The 20,216-nt window shown below is 38.2% G+C and overlaps 1 protein-coding gene and 1 non-coding gene across 2 annotated transcripts; both read left to right on the top strand.

Annotated features, from left to right (window-relative positions):
• The first annotated feature begins 8,078 nt into the window (after positions 1–8,078).
• On the top strand, positions 8,079–10,603 carry LOC140016165 (wall-associated receptor kinase 2-like). The gene is made up of 3 exons (XM_072069594.1): positions 8,079–8,998; positions 9,110–9,277; positions 9,597–10,603. Exons 1-3 carry the CDS (start codon positions 8,110–8,112, stop codon positions 10,601–10,603), a joined length of 2,064 nt encoding a protein of 687 aa, XP_071925695.1. The 5' UTR covers positions 8,079–8,109.
• Positions 10,604–17,693: 7,090 nt separating this feature from the next.
• On the top strand, positions 17,694–17,800 carry LOC140016332 (small nucleolar RNA R71). The gene has a single exon (XR_011822727.1). It is a non-coding gene; the product is annotated as a small nucleolar RNA R71 (small nucleolar RNA).
• Positions 17,801–20,216: the final 2,416 nt, after the last annotated feature.

The following is a 20,216-nucleotide window of genomic DNA, read 5'->3' as shown; positions in this document are numbered from 1 at the left end:
GGATTGGGTTGTATGTGAATATACATATTGCATTCTGAACATGTTCACCCTTCTTATCTTTTAGCTTTAAAGACTGGTTGCGCTTTTAGTAATTTTTTTATTAAGATCTCATTTGGGATTGCAGTAACTTGTCTAAAAGCCTTTCAATTGGTAGAGCTTTTGGTCAAACTATTTATTAAGTGTTTAATCATATCATTTAGGTGCATACTTACATAAGTACTTTTTCAATTTGATAATTGTAGTTCAAAATTTATAATAAAATAGCTAAAGTTAGTTTTTATTTTTTGCAATGTAAAAGTTGCCCTAAAAGCGCCAATTTTGAATTTATGCTAAATATGCTTTAATGACCAAAAGATCGACTTTTAAATAGTATTTTTATCCTCGAAAAACACTTTTTTAGCAAAAGTACAGCAATTCCAAATAGGTCCTAACGAATGTTCAACGGCTGGCTTTTCTTTTTCTTTCGTTAGGTCTGTCCTCCCATCTTCAAATTTCAAAGCTAGGTTGATGTTTATCAATTTCATTTGAACCACTAAGGGTTAATTTTGTCGCTTGGAACAATTCTGTTAATTTGGTTAAACTCGTTGTACAAGAGTCTGATGCAGAGGTTTGTCTAAAACGGCCATTTGAATCTTTATGTGTTGGTAGAGTGTGTTCACGATGGAAAGAGTTATTAACTGTTGTCATTGTGCCAATTTACTTTCTTTCCCTTAAATTTGCTTGTGAAGTTTCCTATTTATCTTAAAAACTTGGTTTTCAGGAAGTTTATGGTAACTAATCATTTAGTAGTTGTTAATAAGTTTTTAATGTCCTTTAGTGAAGTGAATTATTTCCTATTGTTACGACTATATAGTTTTTTTAATGCCAGCAATTTGAGACCATCATTTTAGCCTTTTGTAGCATAATGTACTGCTCAAATAAGTATACACATTTTTAAATTTATTTATCAGACCTTAATGCAGAAAAATTGTTTTGGGATACCTGGAAAGACAGCCTTGATCTGTTTTTTAGCCTTGAACGAATTTTGTTTCCGCAATACTTTAATTTAATTATCTAAGTAACTCAGCAGCCCACTAAATCTTAAAATTCTTGAGAAGCGGTCTCAAGAATTTTCTCCATATTTATGGGTAAATTATCCATTTGGCCCTTGAACTTTTAGTTTCAGTAAAATTAAACCCTCTAACTATTTGCAGTCAACTTTTAGCCCTCGAACTTGTAAAATTGGGAACATGTGGCCCTTTTGGCTAGTTTATCTCGTTTTGCAATCGAAAAGTCAAATCGCACGAATGACAATATGCTTTAAAGAAAGGTCTGTTGTCTGCATAGAAACAAGCAAAAAGTGAACAATTTCATCTTTTTCCCTTTTCCTAACCCGAATCGCTAATAGATCTCAACAAATGAGTTGCAGAGGGAAGGCAGAGAATTGTGCCACAAAACAAGCAAAAATGTCCAAATATCGCAGCCCTCCGCTTCCTATTTGTCCTTGTGGTAAAGTTACAAAGATGATTATTTCGTGGATTGATAGAAACCTAGAGAGAAGGTATGCCGTTTGCTCACAAGAAGTTGGTAGCTGTGGGTATTGGGATTGAATTGACAAGGAGATGTGCTGTCATTCTATTGAGTTGATACGGGGCCTTCTAAGGAGGATTAATGCAATAGAAAAGCAAAAAGAGAAATTTGAAATTGTAGCATCAAGATCTGAGGCAAAAGCTGTTAAGTTGAAAGCAAAATTAAGAGAAATAGAGGAGCATCTATAGTGACAGAAATGGTTGAATAAGTTTTTTGTAAGCGTACTTGTGGTGAGATGGTTAGTCACTGTAATAATGATACTTATAGAGAAAAAAAGAGGTGGAGTCTATGCTGGGATGCTGAAAATGGAGGTAAATGTACTGGGATGATACTGAAATTCGCGTGATTTGATTTCGAGTTGCAAAACTGGATAAACTATCCAAAAGGGCTACGGGTTCCCAATTCCCAATTTTATAAGCTCAAGGGCAGAAAATTGACTACTACAAATAGTTTGAGGGCTTAATTTTACTTAAACTAAAAGTTCAAAGGTCAAACGGATAATTTGGCCCCATATTTACAGCCTTCCTTCTCACCCAATCCCTTGATTTTAGCTAGATTTTTCTCCATCCTAATACAATCTAACAATGGTCATCGCTTGTCTTTTCATCATTCTCTGCATCATTGACTGTGCGTTTATCAAGAGCTTTTAGATTTGCTTCTAATCATGTTGTCCTATTTTTTTATTTTTAATTCACAGTCTAGTTGTGTTTGAATTTGCAGTTACAATTTTTTGCAGGCCCTAACAATGTTTTCGAGATAAAGTCTTATTCTCTTGTGCATTGAGAAATGGCCTTATATGATTTTTTCCTTTTTTGTTTAACTTTTTCAAGTAGAGTTTTTCTTAAGGGTGCTCAATTGACACTCATCAACCCACCTACATTTCACCTAATTTACCATGTATAGATGCACTCTAACAATTACCACCTTTCCTTGTATTTATACACTTTCTCTAATTAATCTTAATTTTTTTGAAAATCTAACACCTGAAATATATTTTAACGAGTGCCCATTTAGCACTCGTTAAATAGAACCTTTCAAGTAAGAGGCTACTCTATATTTGTGGAAGTTAATCATCCATTGAAAGGAAGATATTTGATAAGATATACAATAAAATGTAAATAGACTTTTGAAAGTGTTCCATTGGCTAAAATCTCTAATGTACTTCTATTTTCTCATTTGTGCCGGCTTTTTTTATAGGTTCAATGGTTTATGTTTTTAGTGACTCTATGTTTCTGTGGGTGAAGTACTCATAGAAGATGTAGACAAGTATTCTTCATCCTCTTTGCTTGCTATTGGTCAGAGTCACACACAAAAACTCTCCAGCAGCTGTAGTTGACAAGCACATACAATTCTATGTTGTATCTTCACTATAATCGTTCCAGAAAATTATCATGTACATAGCATGTAATAGTTCTTAATGGAGTTGACAGCTGTAGATGGAATTTTGTGTTGACATTTTCAATTATTGCATGAAAAATTCATATTTTTTGACTTTTATCACTACTAATAAAAGTTAATTTCCCTGATATAAATCCTATTGATTTATTGAGCAAACAATAAAATCATATCATAATATTTATGTACTAGAAGAGAATTAAGAAGCTATCATCTCAAAGCTTTTGGCTGATTTCCATTATTGCTAATCCCACTCTTTTTCTATCGATACTATACGCAACAAAATGATGAAGTTGTCGTTCAAAAAAATTAAACTACTATTGGGAAATTTGTTGCTTGAAATTCTAAGTAGAATAATGAACGTAGAGACAATGTCATATGCATTTTGTTTTGGTGAATATTTTGAACACTTCTGATCTTTAGTCAACCTATCAAATTGTGCACTTGTCTTCCTTCATTTTTTCTTTGCCATAGAAGTGCTCAGGATCTAGGGTTTGGTTATGACTGAAAAGATGAATACTGTGGAATCGAAAAAAAGTAATATGGCCTTACTGGTAATTAGGATTTCATGAAATGATTGAGTTCGAATGAAGTATATCATTAATTTTGTATTTTCTTTTTCTTTCTAAAGATAGTTTGGTAATTCAAGAAGATTTTTGTCATATACCTAAAATGCTTGGTAACTTAGGATATAGCATGGATTGCCAATGACAGAATGGCAAATGCCATTAGTCCTTAGCATCTTTTGTCTTTTTTAATTTATATATATACATATATATATATATATATACATATATATATATATATAAATATAACATACGTAGAAGCTCCAAAACAATAAATCATTGCAGTCCAATAGATTTGTGCATATTTTCTAACAATCATCTGATAAAAATGCTTAAAACTCAAAGAGAAATTTAGTTGTCATAGGAGATGTGAGAAATTCCAAAACTAGTAAATAATATGAAATCTCAATCTATCTATTGAGCAAATAGATATTAATGAATATGAAAAACATTAAATCTCGAAAACATCTTCCCTGCATCCAGGTGAATCACTATAACTCAAAAGATTTGTGCATGTTTTTAAAAATGACATTTGCTAAAAAATGATTGAAGCCCAAGGAGAAATTCAGCTAACATGGTAGATGTTAAAATTTTCAAATCTAGCAAACCATATGAAATCTCAAATCTCATAGAAAAAGAGAAAAAAAGGAAAAAATTTCTTACAAGGGAAATCCTAGGATAGAATAAAATTTTCACTAGAAAAAATTAGGAGAGAAGAAATACTTACCAAGAAATGCTAGCAAAGAAAATTCCTCGCTAGAGGGAATTTATTTTAAAAAAGCAAATAAAAGGTATAAAAAACGGTTCCCTCCTATGGAGAAAGATTAGATCTGAAGGCCATTTTCGTTAGAGGAGCCTTAAAGAGAAGAAAGAGAGAATGAATTTTAGAGAGAAATACACTAACACACAATTACTGAAATATTGGATTCCACAGATTAAATATTAGAAGATGTGCATTACAAACATATATCTTAATGACTTTCATGACATATGTTGTATCCAAAAACACATTTGTGAATTTTTACGCATATCAAGTGAAAATTATGCATGAAGTACGATTAATAAAATTATGCATATCAAGTGAATTTTTTTTTTTTAAAAACATGAATAAATGGGAAGACTAGGACGGACTTGGAAGTCTTTCCTTGACAGCTTCATTATGTCATAGACTTGTAGCATGAGCAACCCCTTGAAGACGTCCGAGGCTACTGTGACAACTTCTACAGTAAACACCATACGCAAATCATGCTCGAAATCATAGACCAACAAACAGTTCTTCATTTCTTGTGTTAGCAAAAAGAATCAATTTTCATCAGAGGATACAGTAGCAATCATGTATTAGCCAATAGTTCAATTTCAGTTGTATCAATTGGTTAGGTTTCTTGTTATAGCAGTTAGTTAGTGTTAGGCTCTGCGAGAGCCAAACTAGGGGAGAATTTAACCATGAGCTAGAATGGGAACCACAACCATGGACTTGACACCACATCCAACCCAAAATCTTAAGGCATTGGGCCTATGGATCATTCCCACTTATATGTTTCTCATTTTACTCATCTCTTTCCGATGTGGGATATTGATTCACACTTGATATCCCAACAATCTCCCCCTCAATTGTGAATCTCTTCCACATCGGATCTTTCTCCCTAGCCCATCCACTCCATCAAACCCACTTCAATTTGGAGTGTACGATTCTTGCTCAAGAGCCCACATGCCCTTGCCTTACTGCAGGTCTGCATGATTCTTTTTTTTTCCCTGCTCTTATAACCATCGGCTCTGATACCACTTGTTGGGCTCTGCGAGAGCCAAACTAGGGGAGAATTTAACCATGAGCTAGAATGGGAACCACAACCATGGGTTTGACACCACATCCAACCCAAAACCTTAAGGCATTGGGCCTATGGATCATTCCCACTTATATGTTCCTCATTTTACTCATCTCTTTCCGATGTGGGATATTGATTCACACTTGATATCCCAACAGTTAGATCCTACTAATGGAAGAGAGTATACTAGCCTATAAATAGCCATTGTATGAGGAAGTTGTAATCAGCAACGGAGTGAATGAAAGCCCCAATCCTTTTGCATTGAATATTCTTCCATCTCTGTTTCTTTCTTTCATCTTCTTCTTCCTTTCTTCATTCCCTATTATTCTTGCTTTTTGCTTCTTGCTTCTTGCTTCTTGCTTCTATCTCTTCCTTTCATTCTTTCAACAGTCTATCTAATTATTCTCAATAATGCCCATAGAGATAACTAAAATCCAATTGAAATCTTGAAAACTGTGTTCAATTGCATGTCAACCATCCTAAGTATTTAGAGTGCTTCACATGCCCTCAGCTAATGCATGTGCAGGCTACATTTATGCACAAGGTTAGCAGTCTTTATGAGACTAGAATGTCCAAGAACACTAGTTTATTCACGATTGCATCAACTAATTAAGATGTGGTGAACCAACTTAGGGTTATTTCATACTGATAGGAAAAGGAAAAAAAATAAAGTTTTAGTCCCTAGTGTTTCGCACTTGTGTGAATTTAGTCCTCTCCAATGTTTGGCACCAGTGTAATTTTGGTTCCTAACTTTCAGCAAAAATAAATATGGTTCCCAATATTTCCAATTGAAGCAAATTTAGTGTAATTGACGGATTTTCCCTAATTACTAACGAAATAATGTTATTTGCAGTCACATGTTCACTAGATTGAATTAAAAAAAGAGAATAAAAAAGCACCTGACTTTAGACAATAAGAATATTAACTTATGTGATGACACATGACTAATTAATTAACCACAAAAATGGAAATAAAATAAAGAAATTTGTGGTTAATCTTAAGGTTATTTTGTTCATCTACTATAATTGCAATTCTTCGTTCATTTGTTTGGTAGTGGTGGTAGTAGAGTACATGCTGGGAAACTAATGGGACAAAAAAACCAAGTTTTCTACTGGCGATTTTTCTATTATCTAGAGAGGTGATAGAGGGAAAAGTCAATCATCTGATCTCTTCTTGATTCCACAATTTTCAACACAGAAAAGTTGATAAAATTCCGTTCCCTCGACCACGATGACTGGAGTTTCGTGCTCATATGAATTGATGTTGCAATTGTAGCACAAATGATGAAAAAAAAGTAAAGAGTCCACACACAGAAGATGGCGTAGTGTTAAAAAAGGAAATAGCGCTGAAATGCAATTAGTAACGGTCAGGAACCCATACCACACGGTATCAGAATAAGTCAAGTGAACTTGCCAAGTCAATTTGAGGATGAGTGACTTTCTAATGTTGGGGTGGCTTTGCTCAGGGAAGGATCTATATATTGAAATATGGCCTCCTCCAAGAACACCAAAAAAAACTCATCATCCCAAAATTAAATAGTCATCACAGTCCAAAGTTTCCCCAGTGATGAAGCTTGTTCAAATGATACTTTTCGTGTTGACGGTGTCCTTGAAGCCAGCTATCACACCAGCAGCAACATACCCTCCTGTAGCCAAGGATGGCTGCATTGATACCTCTGGAAAAGTAAAGATCCCATACCCATTTGGCATGACACAAGATTGTTATCTTTGAGTCGAGATTTTCAGTCAATCCTAACTCCTCTTTAATCCTCCCATTCTAAGCATATATATTTTTTATTTTTTTTTAAATTTTTTTATAGTAGAAGAGGAATGAAATTTAAAAAGCGGGGGAAGAGAGGAGAGATTTCAACCCAAGCCCTCTAAATCTTGGAATCTCAATCCTAGGCCTCCGTTTGATAACTAGATTCAACATTTAAATTAAATAAGTTCAAATTTTAATATATTCAAACGCATTTGATAACAAAAATTAGAACTTTTGAATTAATTGAGTGGCACCAACTATTCTAGACAAAATTTACTCTAAAAAATAATTAATAAACTAACCACATATCAGTTAATATGATATACACTCAAATGCATCAAATATGGTATTTAACAATTTAATAATTTAATGAATTTCGCCTTCAGATTTCAAATTTCAATTTTATCAAATACACTCTAAGCAGACTAAAACCTCATCGGCCGAAGCACACATCGTAATTACTTTCATGACATACATTACATCCAAAAACACATTTATGATTTTTTTTCTCATATCAAGTGGAAAAAATTTATCGGTTCCCTTATTGTTTTTCACGTAAATAAATGGAAACAGTAGGGTGGACTTGAAAGTCTTCCCTTACAGAGTCTTTATGTCGTTAGCATAAGCAACCCCGTAAAGACGTGGACCCCATGGTCGTCAGAGACTAGTGTGAACAAATGCTCCTTTATATCTTGACTGCATTCATTTGAAGTTAACCGTCCTATTTGGGGTCTACAGAAGAAGTTTCAATGGTAAAATGCGTAGGCCTTTTGTGCGTTTACTGGCTAAGTCTTCCCTTTACTTGGAATGCCTATAAAACGTCCCTATTTGGGGTCTACAGAAGAAGCTTCAATCTTAAAATGCGTAGGCCTTCTTTGGGTTTACTAACCAAGTCTTCCCTATCGTAAGTATAAAGTCCTTAGAAGTGCACAATTAACAATTGCAACTCTCTTCCGTATAAGGAAACTTGCAACTCTCTTTGAAAAACAATTCCAATGGGCTTCAATCGGTTCATTTTACCGATGCTCTTGCATTTGGTAATTGCCTTAATGCTTTCTTCCGCTTCAACTTTGACACCCCCAACATTTCCTATAGCGATGCCCGGCTGCAAAGATCATTGTGGAAATGTAAGCATTCCATTTCCATTCGGTATTACGGAAGATTGTTACCTTAACAAATATTTTTTTATCAACTGCACCAACTCTTCAACCTCTGTCCCTCAAACAGTTCTGCAGAACGCAGTCGATGTCACAGAAATATCTCTGGAAGGTCAGGTACACCTTATGCAGGATATAGCATCTGATTGCTATGATAAAAACGGAAGTTTATTGGACAACATTTCACCATGGACGAGATTATCTAAACGCTTTACCTTCAGTAGTACAGCTAATAAATTCATTGTCGTTGGCTGTGATGCCTTGGCCTTAGTTAAAGGCTTTGGTCAAAACCGGAGCTACGCAACTGGATGTATCCCTTCCTGTGATTATAAGGAAGATGTAATTGATGGCTCTTGTTCTGGCATCGGTTGCTGCCAGACTGATATCCCACCAGGGGCATGGAATATTAATGTGAGCTTGACCAGTCTTAATAACCACACCAAGGTGTGGGATTTCAATCCTTGCAGCTACGCTTTTGTGGTCGAAGAGAAGGCTTTCAATTTTTCTGCAAGTAACCTCACCAACTTAAGCAATGATTTAAGTCTTCCCGTCGTGGTGGATTGGACCATTGAGGAGGGGTCATGTGAAGTTGCCCAAAGAAACACGACCTCTTATGCATGCTCTGGTAAAAACAGTCACTGTTACGAACCTTTTAAGGGGTTGGGATACCGTTGTTCTTGCGATCAAGGATACGAAGGCAACCCATATCTCCCTGATGGTTGCCAAGGTATGTGCGAAAATTTTGTTAAACTCGTCTAATTAACCAGTATGTATATGTGTGTTTCAATTCACATTTCAAATTATGCTTCTGCTTTCTATTTTTTATTGAATTCGACAGATATTAATGAATGCCAAGATCCAACTCTACACAATTGTACGAAGAATAGTGTTTGTCACAACACATTGGGCAACTACACATGTCCTTGTCTCAAAGGGTATCATGGTGATGGGAGAGGTGGAGATGGCTGCAGTCCTGACCAAATAAATTGGTCTATGATTGTTTCAGGTTAGTCTACACTTTGAAATGATTGGAGAAGCAAAGGAGAATTTATCACTATGGATTGAACCATCTCTTAAGTGGTGTGATAAATATGTGCTGTATCATGAGAGTATTAAAACAAAATGAAGATTTCTTGAAACCCGTTCCATTTGGTTTAAGATGGCAACTAATCATAGTATAAGAGAGAAAGAAACCTAATTCTTTTCTTTACCAGGTAGTGAAAGAACATGAAACTTGATAATCACTTGCAAAATTAGAGTCTTTAGCTGCAAAGCATCCGATAGATCTCATCATTTGCTAATTTTTCAGTCAAATTTGTCAACAGGTGTTGGCATAGGCACAGCAATTCTACTTTTCTGCTGCTTTTATTTGTGTTTGGAATTGAGGAAAAGAAGGGAAAACAGATTGAAGGAGGAGTTTTTCCGGAAAAATGGTGGATTAATGCTACAGCAACGACTGGCTCAAGAAGGAAGAAACACAAATGTTGCTAGAATTTTCACTCTTGAAGAACTACGAAAGGCAACCAATAATTTCGAGGAAACTCGAATTATTGGTCGTGGAGGATACGGCACAGTTTTCAAAGGAATCTTAGTAGACCATAATTCTTGTACTGTTGCCATTAAGAGGTCCAGAGAAGTTAACGAAAATCAAGTTGATCAATTTATTAATGAGGTGATTATGCTTTCCCAAGTTAATAGTAGAAATGTCGTTAAACTTCTAGGATGTTGCTTAGAGACGGAAGTGCCATTACTTGTTTATGAGTTCATCGACAATGGTACTCTCTCCGAGCATTTAAGCAGCACAACAAAATCACAGCATCTTTCTTGGAATATCCGATTAAGAATAGCATCAGAAATTGCTGGAGTTCTCTCATATTTGCACTCAGTAGCTTCACCACCGATTATCCATAGAGATATCAAATCGGCAAACATACTTCTAGATCAAAACTACACTGCAAAAGTCACAGACTTTGGAATATCAAAATTGGCTCCTTTAGATGAAAATCAAGTATCTACAATGGTGCAAGGAACATTTGGCTACTTGGACCCCGAGTACATGCTAACAGGATTGTTGACAGAGAAAAGTGATGTTTACAGCTTTGGGGTAGTTCTTATAGAGCTACTGACAAGTGAGAAGGCATTATCATTGGATAGAGTGGAGGAAGAGAAGTTTCTTGCGAATTACTTCATTTCTTCACTGAAAAGTGGTCACTTGGTCCAGGTTCTTGATCGCAACATTATGTTCGATGTAAGTATTGAGCTTTTGAAAGAAGTTGCAATGATTGCGAAATCTTGCGATATGACAGCTTTCTCCTTGAAGTTTATTTATTGAAAGCTCTTAAAAATATCCAGAAAGCTCTTAACTAAATTAAAACTGATTTATATTGAATGAGTAGTGGAAATTGAGAACAAAAAAAAAAAACCCAATTGCAAGAGGTAGTGCCCAACCCAGTGAAGGACGTCTGGAGGGAAAAGATGAGGAAATTGCGAACTTTTGAAGTAGAAGAAAAATAAGGGGTTAGGTGCTGGGGCTAGTTACGGGAGGCAAAGGACGGGCAGGGGACAAAAAATAGAACTACTGGTACGAGGAAGATGGGCAGCGGATGTAGGGAAGGTGGCGATTTGTGGCAATGAATTGAGACGTTTCATAATATCATATTCTCAGGAGCACCGTAGCAAAACTTGTGCTACGGTTTTAAGATGTAGGCGGGATGTAGGCGGCGATTTATGGTTTTAAAATGTAAGAAAAAATCTAGTAAAGTTAACTCACAGGTAGGAAGAAGAATTTAGGAAAGGGATAATATGATCTCATCAAAATAAAAATGAGATAATGGAAGTGCAAATAACATTACTCAAAAAAAATTGCAGTTGTGTCAACAACTCCATCAAACATTTTTTTTGTAAATCTCAGAATCGTAAATTTGTTTTATGGCGTCACTAACATGAAAAGTCATTATAATTTAGACATATGTAGGGAGTAGAAAATTTCTATAATTTCTTAATATAGGGTATCATTTTTTCACTTTGCATCTTTCAATAAAGATACGCTTTATAGTTTAAATCATTTACACACAGCTACTATCCAAGGATCAAATATACTTTTAGATTAACTAATCGTTTTAGAGACAAATAGACAAATTAAGAGAAAAATGATATTAGAAGGTAATGTAGTCAACAATCAACCACAAATGTATCACAGCACCCAAACAAGCACAAAATTTCTGTCCTCAACTAGCAAATCAAAAATCTGGCCTTAGCTACGAAATTAAAAATCTGTCCTCAACTAAACAAAAATTAACAATCTGGCCTCAGCTAAAGTGACAGAAATTTACAAAGAAATCACCGGAGCTTTTGACTGGTAGTGGATGAAGTAGAGAGTAGGGGCGACAACAGGGTGAAAAGGCACCGTGCGCTGGGCTGCAAGGCTGGCGTGGAGGAAGAGAATGACGAGTGTGCGGAGGAAGCGTGCGACTGGTGGGCGAGCGGCGGCTTGCGGTGGCAGCGAGGTGCGTGGGCTAGCCCGCCTGGTGCTGAAACGCGTAAGCTCGTGCTAGGAAGGGTGAGCAGGCGCGCCTGGGTCTGCTGCGTACTGAGGGCGCACAGAGGAGACGTGCGAGACGAAGGAAAACGTGCTGCTACGTGCTTGGTGGGCTCGATCGCAGGCTACTCGCGGGCTATTCGCGCCTGGAACTTGCTGGGCTGGGCTGCTGCTCTGAGGCGTGCGGACCAACCTTGGTGGACTGCTGCTGGTCTGCTACTCTTGTCGCGCGAAGAGGCTCGAAGGAAAAGGGTGCTAGCCTGCTGGTGAGTGTGCTCAGCTCGCGCTTGGCTGCTCGCGGTGGCTTGGAGATCGCTCGCAAGGCGGTCGCGATGGTGCGCGCCTGCTACTGCTGCTCGCGTGATGGGCCGCGCCTGGAGAGGAGCTGGAGTAGCGCACGATGGGCCAGAGAAGGGCGCGCAGGCTTGCTGGTGGACGACAGAGCAGTGGTAACGGCGGAGGGCGGACGAAGGCGGCGGCGAACAAGAAGAAAAGAATGAAGAAGAAAAAGAAAGAAAGAAAGAAAAAGAAAAGAAAGAAGAGAAGTAGGGCTACGGGTCCTTGAATTTTCTCTTTCTTTTTTTTTCAAGGGCAATTTGGTCTTTTCACACTTTTTTTTTTCAAAACAATGAACCCCTATCTTAGGTGTGGGCACGCCTAACTGCCCTCTAGTCTTCTAATCATCTGTCAAAATTTTTGACTTTAAGCGTGACCACCTGGCGTGGCCACGCCTAACTGCTATAGAATCTTCTGACCAATTTTCGAAAATTGAGTTCCTTAGGCGTGACTATCTGGCGTGGGCACGTCTAACTACTGTAGAGTCTTCTGACCGCGGACGAGAACTTTCTTCCCTTAAACGTGACTACCTAGCGTGGGCACGCTTAACTGCTATAGAGTCTTCTGATCGTCGCCTTCCAACTCTTTTCCTTAGACGTGACCACTTAACGTGGGCACGTCTAACTGCCAACTTCCTGCCACCAAACAACAAACTACTAAATGACACTAACACTTAAATAAAACTGCAAAAATGTACGAAAACTAAAACAAATAGTCTTGGGTTGCCTCCCAAGTAACGCCTTTATTTAATGTCTTTGGCTAGACGCAGATGGAACCCTCAAACAAGATAAATTGGATCCTTGAGGTGTACAACTTCTACTTCTTTAACTGAGAATCCTTCAAAATAAGGTTTGAGACGATGGTCATTCACCACAAATTTCTTCTCCGTCTTTAAACTTTGGATCTCCACTGCACCATAATGAAACACATTAGAAACGACATAGGGACCAATCCAATGAAAATGCAATTTATCGGGAAAAAGTTTAAGTCTCGAGTGATACAAGAGGACTTTTTGCCCTACTACAAAAGATTTCCTTGAAACTTGCTGATCATGGAAGATTTTACTTTTTTCCTTATAGATCGTGACATTCTCATATGCTTCATTCCTAATTTCCTCCAATTCTTGTAGCTGTAATTTCCTTTGGACCCCCGCCTCTTCCAGGTTCATGTTGCATTCTTCACCGCCCAAAACGCCTTGTGTTCGAACTCCACGGGAAGATGACAAGCCTTCCCGAAGACAAGTCTGTACGAGGACATCCCAATCGGCGTCTTATACGCGGTGCGGTACGCCCACAGTGCATCTTCTAACTTCAAGCTCCAATCCTTCCTGTCCGGGTGTACCATCTTCTCCAAGATTGATTTAATTTGACACTTCGACTTGCCCATTTGTCTGCGGGTGATAAGGTGCAGATACCTTGTAGAGCACGCCATATTTTCGGAACAGGGCAGCAATAATCTTATTACAAAAGTGTATGCCCCTATCACTTACTACAACTCTCGGCATCTCAAAGCGGACAAATATGTTAGATTTGAGAAACTCTGCAACCACTCTAGAATCATTAGTACAGATGGATTTTGCTTCCACCCACTTAGAGACATAATTTACAGCACGTAAGATATATACGAATCCAAAAGATAAGGGAAAGAGACCCATAAAATCTATCCCCCAAACATAAAAATTTCAACAAACAACATGGGGGTTTGGAGCATTTGGTCCCTACGAAAAATATTTTCCACCCTTTGACACTTATTACATGATTTACAAAATAAGTACGTATTTTTAAAAAAGGTGGGCCAATAAAGGCCACTCTCCAACATTTTACGAGCTGTTTTTTTAGGCCCAAAATGCCTTCCACATGTAAACAAATGACAGAAATTTAAAATGGAGTGGAATTCACCTACACTTACACACCTTCTTAGCATTTGATCAGAACATTGCCTCCACAGGTAGGGGTCGTCCCAAATATAGTATTTGACATCACTTTTTAACTTGTCTCTCTTAGTCTTGGGCCAACCTGTAGGCAGTTGATTAGTCACTAAGAAATTTACAATGTCAGAATACCAGGGTGCAAATGAATTAATGGCAAGGAGTTGCTCCTCTGGAAATGTCTCTCTCAATGGTTACTCTTTCTTATGTGTCAGTAAGCGGCTAAAGTGATCTGCAACTAAATTCTCTGGCCCACTTTTATCTTTAATCTCCAAGTTGAACTCTTGAAGGAGCAGGATCCATCTGATGAGCCTTGGTTTTACATCCTTCTTCGTCATCAAGTACCTTAAGATTGCATGATCAGAGAAAACTGTTACTTTTGCATCTAACAAATAAGGTCTAAATTTTTCTAATACAAGAATCACAGCTAGTAATTCTTTCTCCGTTGTAGAATAATTGAGTTGAACTCCATTCAACGCCTTTGATGCATAGTAGATTGCATGTGCCGTCCTGCCAATTCTTTGCCCTAACATTGCTCCCACTGCATAGTCACTCGCGTTACACATTATTTCAAATGGGAGGCTCCAGTCCGGCGGTTGGATGACGGGCGGTGAGGTTAACGATTCCTTCAATTTGTCAAATGTCATCCTGCACTCCTCGGTGAAGTCAAATGCTATATCCTTTTACAACAACTTAAACAGGGGCGCTCCAATTTTGGAGAAATTGTTGATAAATCTCCTGTAGAACCCTGCATGACCCAAAAAGGACAGCACTTCCCGTACACTTATGGGGTAAGGTAAAGCAAAAATAATATCGACTTTCGGTTTATCTACCTCTATGCCTCTAGCCGACATTACATGTCCTAAGACAATACCATGCTCCACCATGAAGTGACATTTCTCCCAATTAAGGACTAAATTCGCTTCTATGCATTTTTTTAAAATTAAACTAAATTATCAAGGCATTCATTAAAATTATCCCTATACACACTAAAATTATTCATAAACACCTCAATAATCTTTTCTACATATTCGGAAAAGATACTCACCATACACCTTTGAAAAGTTGTTAGAGTATTGCAGAGGCCGAAAGGCATCCTCCGGTAGGCAAACGTACCAAAGGGGCAGGTGAATGTGATTTTCTCCTGGTCCTCCGGTGTTATCGCGATCTGAAAATACTTTGACAAACCATCAAAAAAACAGTAATAGACACGACCAACTAATCTTTCTATCATCTGATCAATAAAAGGGAGAGGGAAGCGGTCCTTCTTCGCCACGGCATTCAGTCATCGGTAGTCAATGCACTGGCGCCATCCTGTGGGTTTCCTTAATGGGACCATCTCTCCCTCCCGGTTTTCTTCTACCGTAACCCCCGCCTTTTTCGGGACTACTTGAACAAGGCTCACCCAGGGACTGTCTGAGATGGCTAAGATGATTCCCACTTTCAGGAGTTTTAGTATCTCCTTTTTAACTATCTCCATCATTAGTGGGTTCAATCTTCGCTGCGCCTGTCTTACCGGCTTTGCATTATCCTCAAGCCGTATCCGGTGCATGCATAAGGATGGACTAATTCCCTTGATGTCTGCGATGCTCTACCCAATCGCCTCCTTATGATCTCGAAGAAGATGAGGTGACAGGTGTGCAGATATGATGACTGGCAGTGTCTCCTTGTCTTCGAGAAAAGCATACTTCAAATGCTTTGAGAGAGGCTTAAACTCCAACTCGGGTGCCTGCACAACAGAAGGCAACAATTTTGTTTGAGTCTCTAGTACAAAGAGGGAAACAAGCTCATACCTCGGAGAAATTGGTGGGAGCGAATGCAAAGTTTCAACCGTATGGTATAACTCATCATTTATTTCTATATCAGAAACTGCCCCCAACTCAAGATGTTTGGCCAAAGCTACTGCCAGTGCATCTTCTCCACCCAATTCGAACGTTTCCTACATAAGGGACTCAATAACACTTAAAGCAAAAATAGAGTTAGTATCATCCGAGTACTTCATCGCATCAAAAATATTAAAATTCACCATTTTTCCATCAAATTTCATTGACAAAATACCCTCATTTACATATATTTTTGTCCTAACAGTGCTAAAAAATGGCCTATCTAACAAAATAGGTGACGGATTTAGTGACCTTTCATCCCCCATGCCTAGGATATAGAAATCTGCAGGAAAGACTAACTGATTGACCTGTACCAAAACATCTTCAACTAATCCCTCTGAATAAGCGTTGGTATGGTCTGCTAGTTGGATTATAATACTTGTACCTTTTAATGGCACAAGATTTAAAGACGCATAAATAGTTTTAGGCATAACATTAATCGACGCCCCTAAATGCAACATCGTTTTCCTAATCGAGGTATCTCCTATTTTACATGGAATTGTGAACATACCTGGGTCCCCACACCTTGGAGGGAGTTTTCTTTGGAGTATTGTCGACACATTTTCTCTCACCGCCACTCGTTCATCTCCTCTTAACTTTCTTTTGTGGGTGCACAAGTCCTTCAAAAATTTAACATATTTCGGTATCTACTTGATTGCATTCAACAAGGGGATGTTGATATCTACTTTCCGAAACACATCCAAAAGCTCTTTTTCCTTCTCTACCTTCTTTGTCTTCTCCAACCTGCAAGGAAAAGAAGGTAAGTCAGATTTGATGAGAGGTGAAGGAGTGAATGTTACCTTAGAGTCTTCGCGGATGCGCCCTTCCTCTTCAATCTCCTTTTCTATCTCTTCCTCATTTTTGCTCTTCGAATTTTTCACTTTAGGTCCCTCCACTTCCTTGCCACTCCTCAGTGTCATGGCACTTACATTTCTGGAATTTGCCTCGGGTTGCGATAGCAATTTTTCATAAACGTGGAACTCCAAGCGGTTGATGGCAGTTGCAATTTGGCTTATTAAAGCATCCTGGTCTTTCATGCCCACTTTGGTGCCCTACTAGAATTAGATAGTGCTCGTGGTTAAGGCTTTAGTCTCCTGCTGGAGCTGAGCGGTATTCGTGGTCAAGAATCTGATCTCCTGTTGAAGCTGAGTAGTAGTCGTGGCTAGGCTTTTGACAATATCCTCCAAAGAGTTTCCTGAATTGGAGGACGAGAGTTGAGGTTTTGTTTGCCATGGTTGCTGAAATCCTGGTGGATGATTTGGGAATGAATTTTGTGACCTGTTCCCATAACTGAAATTGGGATGGTCTCTCCAACTCGAATTGTACGTGTTGGAGTATGGGTCATACTGCCTACGAGGTGCGAGTACGCCTCCGGCCATGTTCACATGTTCAGCCCCATCCTCTTGCAAAAGGGGACATGTGTCTGTACAGTGGTCCACACTTGTGCAGATTCCACAGACCTTCGCTCGCTGCACGTTCCCCACGGCTAATTGTCTAACCAGACGTCAACTCCGACAGTTGCTGTTGAATGGATGACGTCTCTACCTCGTTGATGCTACGGGTGGGGTTGCTCTCACGGAAGCCAAATTGCTGCGAATTTTCTGCCATTGACTCAATAAGCTCCCATGCTTCTCTTGGCGTCTTATTCGCCAGTGCCCCTCCACTTGCAGCATCAATGATGCTCCTATCAGTTGACTGGAGCCCTTCATAGAAGTACAGGATCAACAGTTGTTCACTAATTTGATGATGCGGGTATCTAGTGTACAACTTGTTGAATCTTTCTCAATAGTCATATAAGGATTCTCCGGGATACTGTTTGATGCTGCATATCTCCTTCCTCAAACTCGCAGCCCGGGATGCAGGAAAGAATTTTTCTAAAAACTTCTTTTTCAATTGTACCCATGTGGTAATGCTACGTGCGGGTAGGTAGTATAGCCAATCTTTAGCTGCATCCTTGAGAAAGAAAAGGAAAGCTCTTAATCTAATTTGCTCTTCAATGACCCAAAAGGTTTCATGCTCGAGCAAACCACTTCGAATTCCTTGACGTGTTTGTAGGGTTTTTCACCAGAGAGACCATGGAACAAGGGTAGGAGGTGAATCAACCCCGACTTCAGCTCGAAAGTGGTATTCTCAGCCAAAGTGGGAAATGTGATGCACAAGGGCTGGTGAGTCAACTCCGGGATAGCCAACTCCCTTAATGTTTGGGTGTTAGCCATGCTAAATTTGTCTTCTATTGACTCGTTTGCAGTAGATACTTGCCCTTCTTTACGTCTCCTGGTCTCTTGCCTTCGCCTACGCGCTGCCTTCTCAATCTCAAAATCGTATATCAATTTACCTGTGCGAGAAGAACGGGGCATAAACTAGCAAAAATATCAAAAAAAACTAAACCCAAAATGAAATAAATATTTCAAACGCCAGTCCCCGGCAACGGCGGCAAAAATTGACAGGTGCCGAACCTGTGCGATAATAATAAATAAAACCTAACTACCACCTGAAACAGTCAATAATCAATTCTAGTATTGAAGCAGGGACTCTAAGTGTGCAATGGGTTACTTGATTCACCATGTTCCCGAAAAGTTTGCTTAATGCGATATACCTGAATTAATTATTTAACTGAATTCACTAACTAGTAGACAGTGGCAAGCAGGGTCGTCTCCTCAGCGACTGGGGAGAAATTTATTTCTTTTCAAGTCAAGATTGATGGGGGGCTTTAGAATTAAAAGTTAACTAAATAATTTAACTGCAAAAAGTAATTAACTAAAAGAAATAATTAGGAGAGTTCTAGTCAAGGGTACACTTCAGAAACGGTTCAGGCACTGATCATCGATGCAAAATAATTCAAACAATTATTTATAGATTGGTTATAGTTGCCATGCACGCGATAAACAACCAACCCTTCCTTAATTTCTCGATAGTTAAGGTACGACCGTTAACTATTTCTCTAACCCAAAAATAACTCTAAGTACGACTATAGAATTTAATCTCTAGATTGCATTAATAATTAGAAATGCCCAATCCTTACTAGCAAATACGCTACGAGGTTCGTTTAAATTAGATTATACGTCTCCCTGACATAAACCCAATTACGCCAGTTGCTACTCAGATAAGGATATTCGAACAATTACGGATTCAATTACCCCTAATTAGCATAATAGCCTATATGAACAATTAATTATTGCGCACTAATCAATCATACACAAAAGTTATAGCAATTAAAAGCAGGAAGCATATAAATACCGATAATTGAAAGAAATAATTAAAAGCGACTTAGATCTCACAGTAATTATCGAACCAATTTGTTAATTGCCCCCTTGACTAGAATTAGGAATTTAGTTCCCCATAATTAGAGAACAAGCCACGCGTGTGGAGTTTGGAAAAGTTTTCAGATCAATTTCCCTACTTCGGTCAACGCCAAAAGAGAAACGCAATGAATTTTTATTGCTCCCAATTGTTCTCCAAAGCATACAAATACGACGGTCTGGTGCTGTCTTCCAGTTTCGGTCAAAACCCAAATGAACGGCAAAGCCAACGAGTCCACAATGGCGGCTGCCTCCTAATTGCTCACAATGCTACGAGGAAAAGCTTTTTTCAATTGCTTCTTACTCAATTTGGTCAATACAATTGGAAAAGCTATTTGCAAAGTCAACAATTGGGGCTTGTGTCCCCTGATTCTTTTACGGAGCTACGGGCCACCCCATTCAAAAGCTACAAAGAACGAAAAGAAACCTAAGCCAGACGAAGAATTAATTCTCTAAGCAAAGCCGACCTCCTGAGTCTAATACTCCCCTCTTTTTGTCTTGGTCCCACCGAAATTCACGGAGAGGATTTTCCCTTATCAGAAATTGGTATTAAAAAATTAAAACAAGACTTCCTAAAGTAAAATAAAATAGTGTCTATTACAATTTAGTTTCTTCAACTTCTCAAGTGGATCCCACTGTTTGAAGTGCCCCCCGTACGACAAATCTTCTGAATTTCAATTTTAAGCATTTTTCAGCATCAAATCCTGCAATTGGCACCAAAATCGTATCTTAGAAAAATCCACCCAATTAATGAAATATTTAACCAAATAATTGTGCAATAATGCTCAAAATATTCCACTAAAATGCACCCTTTCAGTAAACTAGTAATGGAGCGCATGCTTTACGCATAAACATGATGCTTTGAAATTTCTTCTTTTATGGTTTCACAAACTTTTTAAAAAAATCAATTGTTTTGAAAGAATAAATGTAATTGAGATGAAAAAAATTAATATTTAATATTT

Source organism: Coffea arabica, chromosome 10c (assembly GCF_036785885.1).
Source record: "Coffea arabica cultivar ET-39 chromosome 10c, Coffea Arabica ET-39 HiFi, whole genome shotgun sequence".
NCBI classification, from domain to species: Eukaryota; Viridiplantae; Streptophyta; class Magnoliopsida; order Gentianales; family Rubiaceae; genus Coffea; species Coffea arabica.
The sequence above is the reverse complement of the archived record's forward strand: the minus strand, read 5'-3'. Positions and strand labels throughout refer to the sequence as shown.

Bases quoted from the DNA above. Each gene is read 5' to 3' on its own strand.
- LOC140016165 (XM_072069594.1), top strand. From the start codon at position 8,110: ATGGGCTTCAATCGGTTCATTTTACCGATGCTCTTGCATTTGGTAATT. The intron at 8,999-9,109 runs GTATGTGCGAAA...TGAATTCGACAG, and splicing joins TCTCCCTGATGGTTGCCAAG to ATATTAATGAATGCCAAGAT. The intron at 9,278-9,596 runs GTTAGTCTACAC...ATTTGTCAACAG, and splicing joins TTGGTCTATGATTGTTTCAG to GTGTTGGCATAGGCACAGCA.